This window comes from Felis catus, chromosome A2, assembly GCF_018350175.1.
Source record: "Felis catus isolate Fca126 chromosome A2, F.catus_Fca126_mat1.0, whole genome shotgun sequence".
NCBI lineage: Eukaryota > Metazoa > Chordata > Mammalia > Carnivora > Felidae > Felis > Felis catus.
The window spans coordinates 54,865,565-54,882,717 of record NC_058369.1 but is presented as its reverse complement, the minus strand read 5'-3'; the positions used below and the strand labels follow the sequence as shown (position 1 = coordinate 54,882,717).

At 38.1% G+C, this 17,153-nt stretch overlaps 1 protein-coding gene across 6 annotated transcripts in view; it reads left to right on the top strand.

Moving 5' to 3' along the window:
• Positions 1 to 17,153, top strand: part of CA2H3orf20 (chromosome A2 C3orf20 homolog) — a 100,280-nt gene that overhangs the window by 50,976 nt on the left and 32,151 nt on the right. For all 6 annotated transcript variants that reach the window (XM_019825118.3, XM_045051997.1, XM_045051999.1 and 3 more), the window contains 2 exons: positions 710 to 824; positions 2,171 to 2,423. In XM_019825118.3, the coding sequence (XP_019680677.3) occupies positions 710 to 824; positions 2,171 to 2,423 (368 nt within the window). The remainder of the gene's footprint in view (positions 1 to 709; positions 825 to 2,170; positions 2,424 to 17,153) is intronic.

Genomic DNA, 17,153 nt, shown 5'->3' with positions numbered 1-17,153 from the left:
CATTCCACATGCCTCTGAAATGCTGTAGCAGAGGTAGAGGTTGAACGGTGGGGCAGCCCCAGCAAAGGCCTCGCTGTCCTACAGAGGGCCTCAGAGCCAGAATGGCCTTTCAGGGTAGTCCCAAACTGAGGCAAGAGGCCTGGGCCTTTGTGCCCTACAGGAACCAATCTACGTAAGCTTGATCACAGTTTCTCATCTGAGATGTCCTGGCAGCTGTAGGGGACAAAGGGACTCTGGGGAATGCATATAGAGGGGGACTGGCAGCAAGGACTCCAAAGAGGCCCTTGTCTATCTAGTTATTCATAATGCAACAAGCATTAATTGAGCACCTTCTGCATGACAGGCACTCAGACACCAAAGAGACCAAGATCCGGTCCCTGCCCTTGAAGAGCTTACAGTCCAGTGGGGGAGACAGCCTCATATGCATCCAGTTACTTCATAAAGGGCTAACTTTTGACTTCAGGCTACACAGAGAGCAAGGAACAGTTTTGCTTCCTGGAGGGAAGCCCTCCCACAAGGGGACATTTGAGTCAGGTTGGGCTGATGTGCAGGAATTCCCTGAGTGCAGGGGGAGAGGGCTGTGTCCCAGGCAGAGGGGACAGCACATCCTCCAAGCTGGAGCAAGGCCTAGTTGTTGGTGGGCTGAGCCAATGGCTCCTGGGCTCCTGGCGGGGAGGCAACAATGCTCTCCCCCTTGGCCTCTCCCCAGCTGCTGACCCGCATGGACGACAAGATGTCTAAGATGAGCCGAGCCCTAGTGGGGATCAAGAAGCGGTTTCAAAAGACAGTGTCACAGTTTATGAATTCTGTCTTGTTGGCAGCAGGTAAGGAGCAGAAAAGTAGAGTGATGCCTGTCAGATAACTTCCTAAATCCTGAGTCACCTGCAAGGCATCTCTGAGGACAGCTTTTTACCACCTGGGGAGGTGGGTGGACAGGGCGACCTCCTCATCAGTAGATGGGGTAACAAGGCTCAGGCTCCTGAAGCAAGGGTACTTGCTCAGGGCCGTGTCTCAAGTAGTGGTGGCCTTTGCCACCTTCAGTTTTCTGAGCATGGTCCCATGTGTCCTCAGTGTCTCCTGTGGTTGTCTTATTTTCCTGGACCTCCCGTCATTGTTCTATAACTCTCTCTGTCCCCATCTGGTTCACCTTTCAGCTCTCCCATATTGCCCGTCATCCATTTGTAGACCCTGTTCCTCTCCTTGCGGACAATCTCAGTATAAGGGAAAAAAGCAGCCAGCTCACCAGTCTGTCCTTGTTAGGCTACAGGGTTCCCCCTGGGGCCAGCCTGGTGACCTCAAAACTGCTCCCACATCTAGACTTTCTTCCTGCTGATGGGCCTGGGGACAGAGGAACAGTGACTTCCATTCCATGCCACCCTGGCTGGGCACCAGGGGGCTGTGTTCCAAGGAGTTTTTCCTCATCCCTAAAGACTCAGTTCAACTGTACTCCTCCTCCAGAAAGCCTTCCCTGGTTCCCTAAGCTGAATGAGTCATATGCTCCTTTGGGTTCCCACAGCATATGTAAAATGTGCTCTAATTATAAATCTTACTACCTAGCATTATGAATAGTTCTTTGCTTGTCCATCCCCCCTGTATCCCTGTATCTCAGAGGCAGGGAACCCTGTTTTGGGTCATCTCTATATGTCTAGCATCCAATAAACATCTGGTAAGTGAATGAAGGAATGAAAGGTCCTGGGCCTCAGAAGTTTTCAAGTCTAGTAGGAGAAGCAAAACAAGAATACAAATAAACACAACAAAGAAAGTAGATGGAAACTCCTTAAATCTAGAGATATAGGGAATAACATTCTCAGGGAAGAGAACAGCATGGATGCATTGTATGCCCAGCCTCTATGAGTGCTGTGGAGGACACAGAACTGAATGAAATGCAGGCTCCTTGGCAGAAGAGGGATCTCAGCTGGGTCTTGACAAATGAGTAGAAATAAGATTGATTTGTTCTTACATTTCAGCCAGTATTTACCAATCCACTAACTGTACTGGGGTGGAGTTCTATGCCAGACAGCAGAAGGGAGGCGACCTGGCTTGTGAGTGTGTGAGAGTGGAGGAGTGGAGAGGAAGATGAGCTGAAGGGCTGCTCATGTGCAGAGCCTCATAGCAGGGCGGGGAAGGCCGGGCCATGAGGGAGAGTGACAGCCGTGTCTTCTGTTAACAGGCCTATTCACCATAGAATACCCGGTTAAGGAAGAGGCACAAAGCAATCGAACCAAGGTAAAATCGGGTACCTATGTCGAGCGAGGCCCCAAGCCAAGTTTATACTCAGGAGAAGTCCTTTTATTACGATCTCGGTCAGCCCGACCTGAATCCTCAGTTGGAGAGTCTTTGAGGGAAGAGCATGGGTCCGTTTCCGTGAGCCCCACTCGGAGGAAGACCATCAAGACCCAAGCCAAAGCCATGATCACACCCAGGTAGGCTTGGGCCTTCATTGCTTCTGGCCTCCATGTGTCAGACATGGTGATGGGCGGTGGGCACACCATGAAGAACGAAACAGATGAGGCCCTTCCCTCTTGGAGCAGAAATTTTAGGGGTGTGAGAAGATAGACAATAAATACAAGAAGAGTTGAAGCCATTTTAGGTAGTGATATAGGCTAGGAAGAAAGTAAATCAGGGTCACCTTAAAGCAGAGGTTGGCAACGTAGGGCCATTCACCAAATCTAGCCCCACCGCCTACCTTTTTATAAGTGAAGAAGAGTTTTTAGCTTTTTAGATGCTTAGGGGGGAAAGATCAAAAGAAGAGTATTTTATGACATGTGAAATGATATAAAGTTTAAATATCAGGGTCCATAAGTAAGGTTTTGTTGGAATAGCCACACCCACTCATTTACATATTGCCTGTAGTTACTTTCCCTAAGACAGAAATGTTGAGTAATTATGACTAAGACCATCTGGCCTGCAAAGACTAGAATATTTACTATCTGGCCCTTTATGGAAAATTTTGACTAATGCCAGGGGTGGAAGAGTGACTGGGAAGTCTGGGGAAGGTACTAAATTAGATAGTCAGTGAAGGCAGTTCTGAGGAGGTGATATTTAAATGGGGACCCACGATGGGCATTGAGGAGGGCACCTGTGGGGATGAGCACTGGGTGTTGTATATGAGCCATGAATCATGGGAATCCACTCCCGAAACCAAGAGCACACTGTATGCACTGCATGTTAGCTAACTTGACAAGAAATTTAGAAAAAAAAGAATAATTTTTACTATATTACCTTAAAGAAAATAAATGAGGAACCATGACGAGAAATAGGTAGGCACAGAGAAGGACAGGGAAGGGTTAGCAGGCAGAGGATAGAGCAAATATAGAGACCTGTGACAAGAACAAGTTAGGTATGTGCTAGGGAAAGTAAGAAGGCCAGTGAAGAGCATGCTGATAAAGAGGGGAGATGGCTGTAAATTGAGGACAGAGAGGTAGCCAAGAGCCACATCAGGTGACCTTGTTAGTGTTATAGGAAATCATTCCATAACTTTAAGACAGCAAGTGACACCATCAGATTTATGGGTTTTTAAACTTTAAAAAATAGATAAAATACATGTCTTTTCTATTTTTCTATCTTAATTTTATATACTATCAATTAATATATATTTTCTATATATATAAAAATACATAAAAATGAACAAATCCTGAGTGTATATAGCTTAGTGCATATCACAAAGTGAACATACCCTATAATCAAATCAAGAAATAGAACATTGCCAGCTCCTTAGAAATACCCTCTTGTCCCCTCCCACAGCTTCCTCCCCAAAGGGCAGAGTTCTAGCTTTGTAGATTAGTGTTTGTGTTCTTTTTAACTTTATTGAAATGGAACTACAGTATTCAGTATGTAACTGGCATCTAGCCTCTTTTGCTCAACATTATAATTATGAGTTGTGTGTAGCAGTGTTTTGCTCATTTCCATTGCTGTATGATAACCTATTTTTGAATACACTACAAATTATGCATTCTAATGTTAATGGATATCTGGGTTGCTTACAGTTTTGGTAATGGCAAACTGCACTAGTGTTAGCATGTGTCCTTAATTATTGTTGGTATATGCCTGGATGTGATATTGCTGTCCTAGGGTGGTAGGTACATGTGCCACTTCTTGTGGGACTGCCCATATTCTAGAGTGGTGGTATTGAGTGTCACTCCCACCAGTTCCAGTGGCTCCCCATCCTCACTAATGCTTGACATTGCCATTTTAATTACAATATGGATTTACATTGTGTTTCCCTGGTGACTGTCGAGGTTGAGCACCGTTTTGATTGTGCATTGACCATTTTGTATATTCTCTTTTATAAGGTGCCTGTTTAGCTCCCTTGTCCGTTTTTGTACTAGTCATTCGCCTTTTCTTTTTTTTTTTTTTTTAATTTTTTTCAACGTTTTTTATTTATTTTTGGGACAGAGAGAGACAGAGCATGAACGGGGGAGGGGCAGAGAGAGAGGGAGACACAGGATCGGAAACAGGCTCCAGGCTCTGAGCCATCAGCCCAGAGCCCGACGTGGGGCTCGAACTCACTGACGGCGAGATCGTGACCTGGCTGAAGTCGGACGCTTAACCGACTGCGCCACCCAGGCGCCCCATTCGCCTTTTCTTGATTTATATTTTGGAGTTCTTCGTATGTTGTGGGTAAAAGACTTTTGTCCATTACACACGTTGCAAACGATCTTACGTTTACTCTGGTAATGGTGTCTATTGAGGAACAGAAGTTGGAAAATTTTAATGTCCGATTTTCAATATTTTTCTTTATAATTAGCTTTTTATATCCTATTCAAGAACTTTCCTATTCAGAGAACATGACAATATTCAACAAAGTAACTTTCCTAGTTAACTTTTTTGTTTTAACTTTGACATTACATCTGTCCTCCACTTGGAGATTTCTGTAGTGATGTGAAATAGGAGCCAACTTTTAATCTTTTCCATCTATATCTATATCTATATCTATATCTATATCTATATCTATATCTATATCTATATCTATATCTATATCTATCTATATCTATACCTATATCTATATCTATACCTATCTATCTATAGATATCTATATCTGTCTTACTGATCCAGCATCCCCTTTTGAAAAGATTGTAACTTCCCTAAGCTTTTTGGTGCAAAGTTTGTCACAAATTAAGGGGCTCTATGTGTATAAATTACACATAGAGGGGCTCTATGTGTGTAAATCACACAGAGGACCTTTTCTGGACTCCTTATTTTGTTTCCTCTTTTTCCAGTCTTTTACCAATACCAGGCTGTCCAATTAATTATTATAGCTTTATAACAAGCATTGATATACAGCAGAGTACGTACTAATACTTTGTTCTAAATTGTTTTGCTGTCCCTTGTAGTTTATATTTCCATATAGGTTTAGAATCACCTTGTTGGTAAAAAATGTATCTTGGCATTTCAACTGGATTGTTAATGTCTTTGTAATATCGTAGTATTTCAATCTGTGAGTAGTATAGATTTGTATTTATTTATGTCTTCTCTAATCTCTCTCTGGTTTGTAGTTTTCAACACAGAGTTATGTGTCTTTCATTAGGTTTATTTTAAAGTTTTTAGTAGTTTTTGTTGCTATTATAAATTATGTTTTTAATTTAATTTTTTAATTTGTTGCTGGTTATATAGAAAGGCAGTTAGTTATATTACAATTTAAATTTATTTTTAATTTACTTACAGTAAGCTTTACTCTTTTTGGTGTATAAGTCTATGAGTTTTGACAAATGGATGGAGTTGTATAACCACCACCATAGCCAAGACATAGAACAACAGAACAGTTTTATCACCTCCTACCCCCGACACGCACAAATTCCCTCATGCTGCCCCTCTGTAGTCAAACTCTTCACTCACCCTTAATCCCTAACAACCACTGACCTGTTCTTTGTAGCTATAGTTTTGTATTTTCTAAAATGTCATATGAAAGGAATTATACTGTGTATGGCCTTTTGAGTTTAGCTTCTTTCACTTAGCATAATGCATGGAAGATTTATTCATGTTGTTGCATGTATCAACAGTTCATTTCTTTATATTGCTGAGTAGTATTCTATTTCAGGGGGCCCCTGCACTACTCCCACATTCAGAGATTTACCAGAACTCATGGGATTCAGCATATGGAAGCATTCATGTATAAGGTATTATAGTGAAAGGATACATGACAGGATCAGCAAGGGTAAAAGACACAGGTAGAATCTGGATAAATCCATACACAGACTTCTTTATGCTCTCTCCCTCCTGTGAGGGGATGCACCAAGCAAGCTCCTTTCTCTAGCAGTGAAAAATGTGAAAATGTAGTAATGTATGCAATATCTCTGCCCAATCATGCCCATTAAAGACTCAGAACCCAAGGTTTTTATTGAGTGATAGTCACATAGACACTCTCTGCCTAGCAAATATCAAAATTCCAGACTGCTAGAAGGAAAGCAGGTGTTCGACATAAATCACATTGTTTACACAGTGTGGGCATAGCGTAGGAAATGGTTCAAGTGCCAGGTTTCTAGACATCGGCAAAGGGCCAACCTTGTAAGCAGGTCCTTCTAAAGATAGTAGCCTTCTATGTTAACTCTTTTGTGCATGTATTGCATGGCCTGGATGGATAAAAAGATAATTTATCCATTCACCTATTAAAAGACATTTGGAATATTTTCAGTTTTTGGTGATTATGAATAAAATTGCTGTAAATACCCAAGAACTTTATGTGATCATGGGCTTTCAATTTACTTAAGCAAATACTTAAGAGCTAGATTGCTGGCTCTTAGATTGTAAATCTATGTTTAATTTTATAAGAAACTGCCAAACTGCTCAAGTAGCTGTACCGTTATACATTACTCTCAGCAATGTATGAGGGTTCCAGTTGCTTCAAATCTTTGTCAGTAATTGGCATCCTCAACTTAAAAAAAAATATTTTACCCATTCTAGGGGCACCTGGGTGGCTCAGTTGGTTAAGCGTCTGACTTCAGCTCAGGTCATGATCTCATGGTCCATGAATTCGAGCCCTGAGTCGGGCTCTGTGCTGACAGCTTGGAGCCTGGAGCCTGCTTTGGATTCTGTATCTCCCTCTCTCTGATCCTTCCCTGCTCACACTCTGTCTCTCTGTCAAAAATAAATAAACATTAAAAATTATATATTTTACCCATTCTAATAGATGTGCAGTGATATCTCATTATCATTTTAATGTGCATTTCTCTAATAATGATGTTGAGCATCTTTCCATGGGCTTACTTACCATCATTTGGTAAAATGTGTGTTCAGATCTTTTGCACATTTTCAAATTGGGCTATTTGTACTGTCAAGTTTCGAGAGAGTTCCTTATTCTGGATATAAGTCCTTTATCAGAAACTTGACTTGAAATATTTTTCCCAGTCTGGCTTGTTTTGTTTTGTTTTGTTTTGTTTTGTTTGAGCAAATTTATTTTGATGTAGTCTAATGTATTTTTTTTTTCTTTTCTGGATTGTGATTTTGTGTCATGTCTAAAAACTCTTTGCCTAAGCCAGTGGTTCTCAACCAGAGACAATTCTGATCCCCAGAGGACATTTGGCCATATTTTGAGAGTTGTTTTTTTAAGTTTATTTCTTTATTTTGAGAGACAGCATGCATACACATGCGTGTGCACACACATGAGTGAGCAGGGGAGATAGAGAGAGAGAAAGAGAATCCTGCATTGACAGTGCAGAGCTTGACATGGTTTCTATCCTACCAGCTGTGAGATCATAACCTGAGCTGAAATCAAGAGTCAGATGCTTAAGTGGTTGAGTCATTCAAACACCCTGGAGACATTTTTTAATCGTTACAATGTGAGAGGGATTGCTACTGCTATCTACTGAGTAGGGGTCAGAGATGCTGCTAAACATCCTACGATGCACAAAACGACCTGCACCACCACACACAAGAAAGAATTAAGTAGTCCAAAATGTCAGTAGTGCTGACTGAGAAAACCTGGTCTAACCCAATGTCACAAAGTTCTCCTTCAAAGTTTTATAGTTTTATGTTTTGTATTTAGGCCTATGATCTACTTTGAACTAATGTTTGTTTAAGGTACAAAGTGTGGGTTGAAGTTTATCTATTTTGCATATAAATATCCAGTTGTTCGAGTGCCATTTTTTGAGACGATGTCCTCTTCTCTGTTATGTTGCCTTGGTACTTGTGTAAAAAATCAATTGGCCATATATGTGTGGGTTTCTTTTTATTTTCTTCATATGGTGAATTATGTTGATTTCAAATGTTGAGCCAGCCTTGCATTCCTGGGATAAACTCCACTTTGTCATGAGGTACTATTATTTTTCTCTTTTGCTGGATTCAATTTACTAATATTTGGGGGAGAAGTTTTACATCTATAGTCATGAGGTTATTGGTCTGTAGTTTTCTTGTAATGTTTCTGTCTGGTTTGTCAGGGTAATGCTGGCCTAATAAAATGGGTTGGGAAGTTTTTCTACCTCTTCTATTTTGTGTTGAATTGGTTTTTTTTTTTTTTTTTTCTAATTCACCAGTGAAACCATGTTGCCTGCCATTTTCTTCATTAGAAAAATCTTTTTTTTTTTAAATTTTTTTTTCAACGTTTTTTATTTATTTTTGGGACAGAGAGAGACAGAGCATGAACAGGGGAGGGGCAGAGAGAGAGGGAGACACAGAATCGGAAACAGGCTCCAGGCTCTGAGCCATCAGCCCAGAGCCTGACGCGGGGCTCGAACTCACGGACCGCGAGATTGTGACCTGGCTGAAGTCAGACACTTAACCGACTGCGCCACCCAGGCGCCCCTGGATCTTCACTTTTTTATCTTAGTCAGTTTGGCTGTAGTTTTGTTAATTTTATAATCTTTTCAAAGAATCAGCTTTTAATTTTATTGATTTTCTCCATTGTTATTCTGTTTTCAATTCCATTATTTATGGCATTTATTTTTTATCTTCCTTCTGCTTGTTTTGTGTTTGCTTTTTACAGTTTCTAAATTGTAAGCTTGGATTATTGGTTTGAGGCCTTATTTTCTAACATGTAAGTATTTAATTCTGCAAACTTCCTTCTAAACACTGTTTTGCCTACATTCCATAAATTTTGCAATGATGGATTTTAATTTTCATTTTCATTTTGTTTGAAATATTTCCTAATTTCCCTGTGATTTCATCTTTGGTGCATGGGTTATGTAGAAATCCAATCTCTAATTTCCAAATCTTTGAGAATTTTCTAGATATCTTTTTGTTATTGATTTTAGTTTATTTCTGGTGCAGAGAACATATTTTGGATGATTTCTGTTCTTTTGATTTGCTAAGGTTTGTTTTATGATCCCTGAATATGGTCTATCTTGGTAAATGCTACATGTGCACTTGAAAAGAATTGCATTCTGCTCTCGATGGGTGGAGTCTTCAGCAAATCTTTCAATAGAGGATCATTTACAAATGTCAATGAGGTACAGTCATAGAGTTGTTTAGCTCTTCTTATCCTTGCTGATTTTCTGTCTTCTTACTCTGCTGGTTACTGAGAAAGGAATGTTTGTGTCTCCAAGCATGATTGTGGATTTTTTTGCTTAAATTCCTTAAAATATGTATAACTGTTGAAAGCAAAAGTTGTAACATTTTTGAGGTGTTTCAATCTATGTTTTCAATATCTTCAAATTTTATCATATTTTTGTTTCATAAATCTTGGACCCATGTTGTTAGGTATAGCACATTTGATTCTTTTAACATTATGTAATGTCCTCTTCAGACCTAATAATTTTTTTGTTCTGAATTCTACTTTGAATAAATAATAATAATAACAATAATAATAATCATCATCATCATCATCATCATCATCATCCCACTTCAGATTTCTTTCAATTAGTGTCTGGTATAACTCTTCCATTGTTAATTTTATTTTTATTTTTCATCTTTTGTTTGTTGAAGTAAACTCTAGACCCAACATGGGGCTCAAAATCACAACCCCAAGATCAAGAGTCACATGGTCTTCTGACTCTGCCAGCCATGCATCCCTCCATTCTGTTACTTTCAATCTATCTGTATCTTTATATTTAAACTATGTTTCTTGTAAACAGTGTATAGTTAGGTCTTGTATTTTTATCAATATGACACTCTTTTAATTGGTGTATTTAGACCCTTAATTTAATTAATTATTGATATAGTTAGATTTATGTCTACTATTTTATTTTTCTGTTTATATCCTGTTTTTGTTTTGTTTTTGTTTTTGTTCCTCTCTCTTCTCCTGCCTTATTTTGAATTACTTGAATATTTTTAGTATTCCCTTTTAATTTGTGTATTGGCTTTTTAGTGTATGTCTTTATGGTTTAATTTTTCTTTTTTAGTATTTGCCTTAGGATTTACATTCTACATGCTTCACCCTAAACAGTCTATCTAGATTTAATATTGCCATTTTGAGGGAAATGTAATAATTTTACAACTATATAAGTCTTTTTATTCTTCCCCCTTTATACTATAGTGGTTGGTGTATTATGTCTATGTATATGGAAACACTTCAACAATGTTATAATCTTTGCTTTCATTGGTCATAAATTCTGAAGAACTCAAGAAAAATATATGCTTTATTATATTTACTCAGATATTTATAATTTCTGCTGCCTTTCTTTAATTTCTGAAGTTCTGAGTTTCCCTCTGAGATCATTCCCTTTCAGCCTGATGAATTTCTTCTAGCATTTCTTTTAGAGCAAGTCTGTTGGTGATAAATCTTTTTTATTTTCCCTCACTTGATCATGTCCTCATTTTGCCTTAATTCCTGAAGGACATTTTCACTGGATAAAAAATTCTGGTTCAATAGTATTTGAATTATATTTACTCAGATATTTATAATGTTCTTCTTTCAGTACCTTAAAGATGTTGTTCTCCTGTTTCATAATCTCTATAGTTTCTGATGAGAAACCCATAGTCATTTAAATTGTTGTTCCTCCATATGTACCGTGCCCATGCGATTGCTGCCACTGCCATATGAGTGCACTTCTGCTGCTGAAACTGGCCTTGTGGAAGAACCAGGAGAGGAAAAAGAAGACATTAAAAGATGATTCTCTTCACACTCCCAGAATTACGGGGATCTATTTTCTTCTTTCTTTGGCTAGAAAGAAGGTTTCTCCTCAAGGATTTTATTAACCAGTTCCATTGTTCACTTCTCCAGATTCAGTTCACCCTCAAGTCCAAGCAGGGATATATAAGAAAGAGAAAGACCAGGAAACTCACCACTACACACTGATTGTTCCTTAAGTTTTGACTCCTTGCTCCCTCCTCTCACAATCTACCTGCTATTATTTATCTTTCAAAGGCACCAGGTATTTTTAAAATATTCTTTCTAGAATTGTAGTCAACGGGAGAAAGAAACTACAGTGTGCTTACTCCATCTGAGTAAAAACTGGCAGCCACAATTGAATTCTGCATATTGACTTTTTACCCATTGATTCTGCTCAGTTCACTTAATAATAGTTTTATCAGTTGATTATTTTGGATCTCCAACATACATAGACTTGTTATCTACAAGAGTAAATTCTTCTTTTCTAAATATTATACGTTTTTATTTCTTTTATTGCCTAACTGCACTGGTTAGATCTTCTAAGACAATTTTCAAAAATAGTTACAAACAGAGAAGGAGGGAGGCAGACCATAAGAGACTCTTAAATACAGAGAAAAAACTGAGGGCTGATGGGGAGGGGCGAGGGGGGAAAATGGGTGATGGGCATTGAGGAGGGCACTTGTTGGAATGAGCCCTGGGTGTGTGCAAGCGATGAATCATGGGAATCTATCCCCCAAACCAAGAGCACACTGTATACACTGTATGTTAGCCAACTTGACAATAAATTATATTTTAAAAAAAGGAAGTGATAATGATAGGCATTTTGGTTCATTCTCATCTTAGAGGAAAGTTTTTAAGTATTTTTTTCTATTATGCTGTAGATTTTTTATAGAAACCCTTTATTAGATTAAAAATTTATCCTTTTAGTTCTAGTTTACTAAGAAATTTTTTTTATCCTGAGTCAATATTAAATTTTATCAAATACCTTTTCTGCATCTGTTGAAATTTAGCATGTGCTTTTTCCCTTTATTCTATTATTGTGGCAAATTTTATTGATTGCATTTCAAGTGTTCAACTAATATTGTATTCCAACATAAATCTAACTTGGTTTTTATATACTATATCCCCTTTATGCATATTGCTAGATTTGGCTTGCTAATTAATTAATTAATTTATTTATTTATTTATTTTTCTTTATTTTTTAAAATTTACACCCAAGTTAGTTAGCATACAGTGCAACAATGATTTCAGGAGTAGATTCCTTAATGCCCCTTACCCATTTAGCCTATCCCCCCTCCCACAGCCCCTCCAGTAACACTCTGTTTGTTCTCCATATTTAAGAGTCTCTTGTTTTATCCCCCTCCCTGTTTTTATATTATTTTTGCTTTCATTCCCTTATGTTCATCTCTTTTGTCTCTTAAAGTCCTCATATGAATGAAGTCATATGATATTTGTCTTTCTCTGATTGACTAATTTCACTTAGCATAATACCCTATAGTTCCATCCACATAGTTGCAAATGGCAAGATTTCATTCTTTTTGATTGCTGAGTAATACTCCATTGTGTGTGTGTGGGGGGGTATGTGTGTGTGTATACATACACATACCACATCTTCTTTATCCATTCATCTATCAATGGATATTTGGGCTCTTTCTACACTTTGGCTCTTGTTGATAGTGCTGCTATAAACATTGGGGTGCATGTGCCCCTTTGAAATAGCATACCTGTATCCCTTGGATAAATACCTAGTAGTGCAATTGCTGGCTCGTAGGGTAGTTCTATTTTTCATTTTTTGAGGAACTTCCATACTGTTTTCCAGAGTGGCTGCACCAGCTTGCCTTCCCACCAACAATGCAAAAGAGATCCTCCTTCTCCACATCCTCGCCAACGTCTGTTGTTGCCTGAGTTGTTGATGTTAGCCATTCTGACAGGGGTGAGGTGGTATCTCATTGTGGTTTTGATTTGTATTTCCCTGATGATGAGTGGCTTGCTAATGTTTTATCTAGGATTTTGGTACTTGTGTTTATGAGAAATATTGGCCAATATTTTTTTCCTTTCTTGTCATGTTCTGGTCAGTCTGGCTTCTTAAAATAATCTGGGAAGAATTTCTTATTTTTCTATTATCTGCTATTTGTACACTTGAGTTATTTCTTCCTTAAATATTTGATAGAGCTTACCAATAAAGTCATCTGCCCTGGAATTTTCTTTCAGTGGAAGTTTCAAGTAAAACTTTTATCTTTAATAGATATAGGAGTATTCAGATTCTCTCTCTCTCTCTCTCTCTCTCTCTCTCTCTCTCTCTCTCTCTCTGTGTGTGTGTGTGTGTGTGTGTGTGTGTGTGTGTGTGTGTGTTTATTTTGGTAAGTTCGATTTTCCTAGGAATTTACCCATTTCATTTAAATGTTTAAATATATTGCAACAAAGTTATTCAAAATATCTTCTTGTGATGTTTTAAATGACTGTAGAATATATAGTGATACCTCCTTTTACATTTATGTGTGCCTTTTTTTTTCTTCATATATTTACTTAGGATGATTTTCCTTCTGCCTAAAGAACCACCTTTAGAATTCCTTTAGTATGTCTGCTCTTGCCTAATTTTTTGTTTTTTGTTTTTGTTTTTTGCCTTAATATGTCTTATTTCACTTTCCATTTTGAATCATACTCTTGTGATTGGCAATTATTTTCTTTCAGGACTTTAAAGATGTCTCTCTGTTGTTTTATAATTTTCATCATTTCTATTAATAAGTCAGCTCCCAGTCTTATTGTTACTTATTGTTGAAGGTAATGAGCCTTTTATTCTCTGACTTTTTTTTTTCTCTCCACCTTTAGTTAGTGGCTTCTTTTAGCACGTTTTCCATGACGTGCCAAAATGCAACTTTTATTGTATTCATCTTGTGTGTAGTGCTTCTTGACCTGTGGCTTTCAATGGTTTTGGAAAATTCTCAGCCATTACTTCCTTTTCTCTCTCTCTCCCTTCCTTCTTCCTCCCTCCTCCTCTTCTTTTCCCTCTCCTCTCAGCGTGGGACTCCAGGTATATCCACGTTACACCTTTTCACTAGGTTCCATGCATTTTTTTTCTATGCTGTATTTTAAATCTTTTTCTTCCTTCTATACTTATGTCTAGATATTTTCTTTTCTTATAATTCTTTAACTTTATTTAAATCCAAGCTAGTTAACATATAGTGTAGTAATGGTTTCAGGAGTAGAATTGAGTGATTCATCACTTACATATAGCACTCAGTGCTCATCCCAACAAGTACCCTCCCTCATGCCCATCACCCATTTAACCCATTCTCCCACCCACCTCCCCTTCAGCAACCCTCAGTTTGTTCTCTGTATTTAAGGGTCTCTTATGGTTTGCTTCCCTATCTGTTTTTATATTATTTTTCCTTCCCTTCTGTTTGTTTTGTTTCTTAAATTCCACATGAGTGAAGTCATAAATGTATCTTTCTCTGCCTGAGTTATTTCACTTAACATAATAAACTTTAGTTCCATCCACATTGTCGCAAATGGCAAGATTTCATTCTTTTTGATTGCTGAGTAATATTCCACTGTGTATATATACCACATCTTCTTTATCCATTAATCAGTCTATAGACATTTCAGCTCTTTCCATAATTAGGCTATTGTTGATAGTGCTGCTATAAACATTGGGGTGCATATGCCACTTCAAATCAGCATTTTTGCATCCTTTGGATAAATACCTAGTAGAGCAATTGCCGGGTCATTGGTAGTTATATTTTTAACTTTTTGAGGACTCTCTGTACTGTTTTGCAGAGTGGCTGCACGAATTTACATTCCCACCAGTGGTGCAAAAGTGTTTCCCTTTCTCTGCACTCTCACCAGCACCTGTTGTGTCCTGATTTATTCATTTTAGCCATTCTGACAGATATGAGGTGATATCTCATTGTGGTTTTGATTTGTATTTCCCCTAATAATGAGTGATATTGAGAATCTTTTCATGTGTCTGTTAACCATCTGGATGTATTCTTTGGAAAACTGTCTGTCCATGTCTTTTGCCCATTTCTTCAGTGGATTATTTGTTTTTGGGTGTTGAGTTGGATAAGTTATTTATAGATTTTTGATACTAACCCTTTATCTGATTTGCAATAACTTCTTCCATTCCGTCGGTTGCCTTCTGGTTTTATTGATTGTTTCCTTTGCTGTGCAGAATCCTTTAATCTTGATGAGGTCCCAGTAGTTCATTTTTGCTTTGTTTCCCTTGCCTTTGGAGAAATGTCTAGTAAGATGTTGCTGCAGCCAAGGTCAGAGAGGTTGCTGCCTGTTTTCTCCTCTAGGATTTTGATAGTTTCTTGTCTCACATTTAGGTCTTTCATCCGTTTTGAGTTTACTTTTGTGTATGACGTAAGAAAGTGATCTAGGTTCATTCTTCCATATGTTGCTGTCCAGTTTTCCCAGCACCACTTGCTGAGGAGCATCTTTTTTCCATTGGATATTCTTTCTTGCTTTGTCAAATATTAGTTGGCCATACATTTGAGGGTCCATTTCTGGGTTCTCTATCCTGTTCCATTGATCTATGTGTCTGTTTCTGTGCCAGTACCCTGCTGTCTTGATGATTACAGCTTTGAAGTCCAGAATTGTGATCTCTTCAGCTTTGGTTTTCTTTTTCAACATTACTTTGGCTATTGGGGGTCTTTTGTGGTTCCATGCAAATTTTAGAATTGTTTGTTCTAGCTCTGCTGGTGTTATTTTGATAAGGATTGCATTGAATGTGTAGATTGATTTGGGTAGTATTGACATTTTAACAATATTTGTTCTTCCTATCCAGGAGCATGGAATCTTTTTCCATTTCTTTGTATCTTCATCAGTTTCTTTCATAAGCTTTCTATAGTTTCACCATATAAGTCTTTTAACTTGTTTGGTTGGGTTTATTACCAGGTACTTTATGGATTTAATGCAATTTAAATGGGATCAATTCCTTGATTCCTCTTTCTGTTGTTTCATTATTGGTGTATAGGAATGCAACTTATTTCTGTGAATTGATTTTATATCCTGCAACTTTGCTGAATTCATGGATCAGTACTAGCAGGGTTTTTTTGGTGAAGTCTTTCAGGTTTTCCACTTAGAGTATCATGTCATCTGCGAAGAGTGAAAATTGACTTCTTCCTTGCCAATTTGTATGCCTTTTATTTCTTTTTGTTGTCTGAATGCTGAGGCTAGGACTTCCAGTACTATGTTGAACCACAGTGGTGACAGTGGACATCCCTGTTGTGTTCCTGACCTTAGGGGGAAAGCTCTCAGTTTTTCCCCATTGAGGGTGATACTAGCTATGAGTCTTCTGTAATGGCCTTTATGATATTAAGGTATGTTTCCTCTATCCCTACTTTCTTGAGGGTTTTTTTTTTTATTTTTTTTTCAACATTTATTTATTTATTTTTGGGACAGAGAGAGACAGAGCATGAACGGGGGAGGGGCAGAGAGAGAGGGAGACACAGAATCAGAAACAGGCTCCAGGCTCTGAGCCATCAGCCCAGAGCCCGATGCGGGGCTCGAACTCACGGACCGCGAGATCGTGACCTGGCTGAAGTCGGACGCTTAACTGACTACACCACCCAAGCGCCCCTTGAGGGTTTTTATCAAGAAAGGATGCCGTATTTTGTCAAATGCATTTTCTGCATCTATTAAAAGGATCATGTGGTTATTATCCTTTCTTTTATTAATGTGATTGATTTGCAGATATTGAACCAGCCCCACAGTCCAGGAATAAACCCCACTTGATCATGGTGAATAATTCTTTTAATGTATTGTTGGATTCAGTTTGCTAGTTTCTTGTTGAAAATTTTTGCATCCATGTTCATCAGGGAAATTGGTCTGTAGTTCTTTTCAGTGGAGTCTTTGTCTGGTTTTGAAATCAATGTAATGCTGGCTTCATAGAAAGAGTTTGGAAGTTTTCCTTCCATTTATATTTTTTGTAACAACTTTAAAATAATAGGTATTAACTCTTCTTTAAATGTTTGGTAGAATTCCCCTGGAAAGCCATCTGGCCTACTGACCTGCATTCCAATTTAGTAATTCTCTCTTTAAATGTATCTAGGCTGCTGATAAAACTTATCTCTTGAGTTCTTGATTTCATTTATTCTATTTTTAAGTTCTAGGATTTCCAACTGATTCTTTTAGAGCTTTTTCTCTGATGAAATTTTTCATCTTGTCT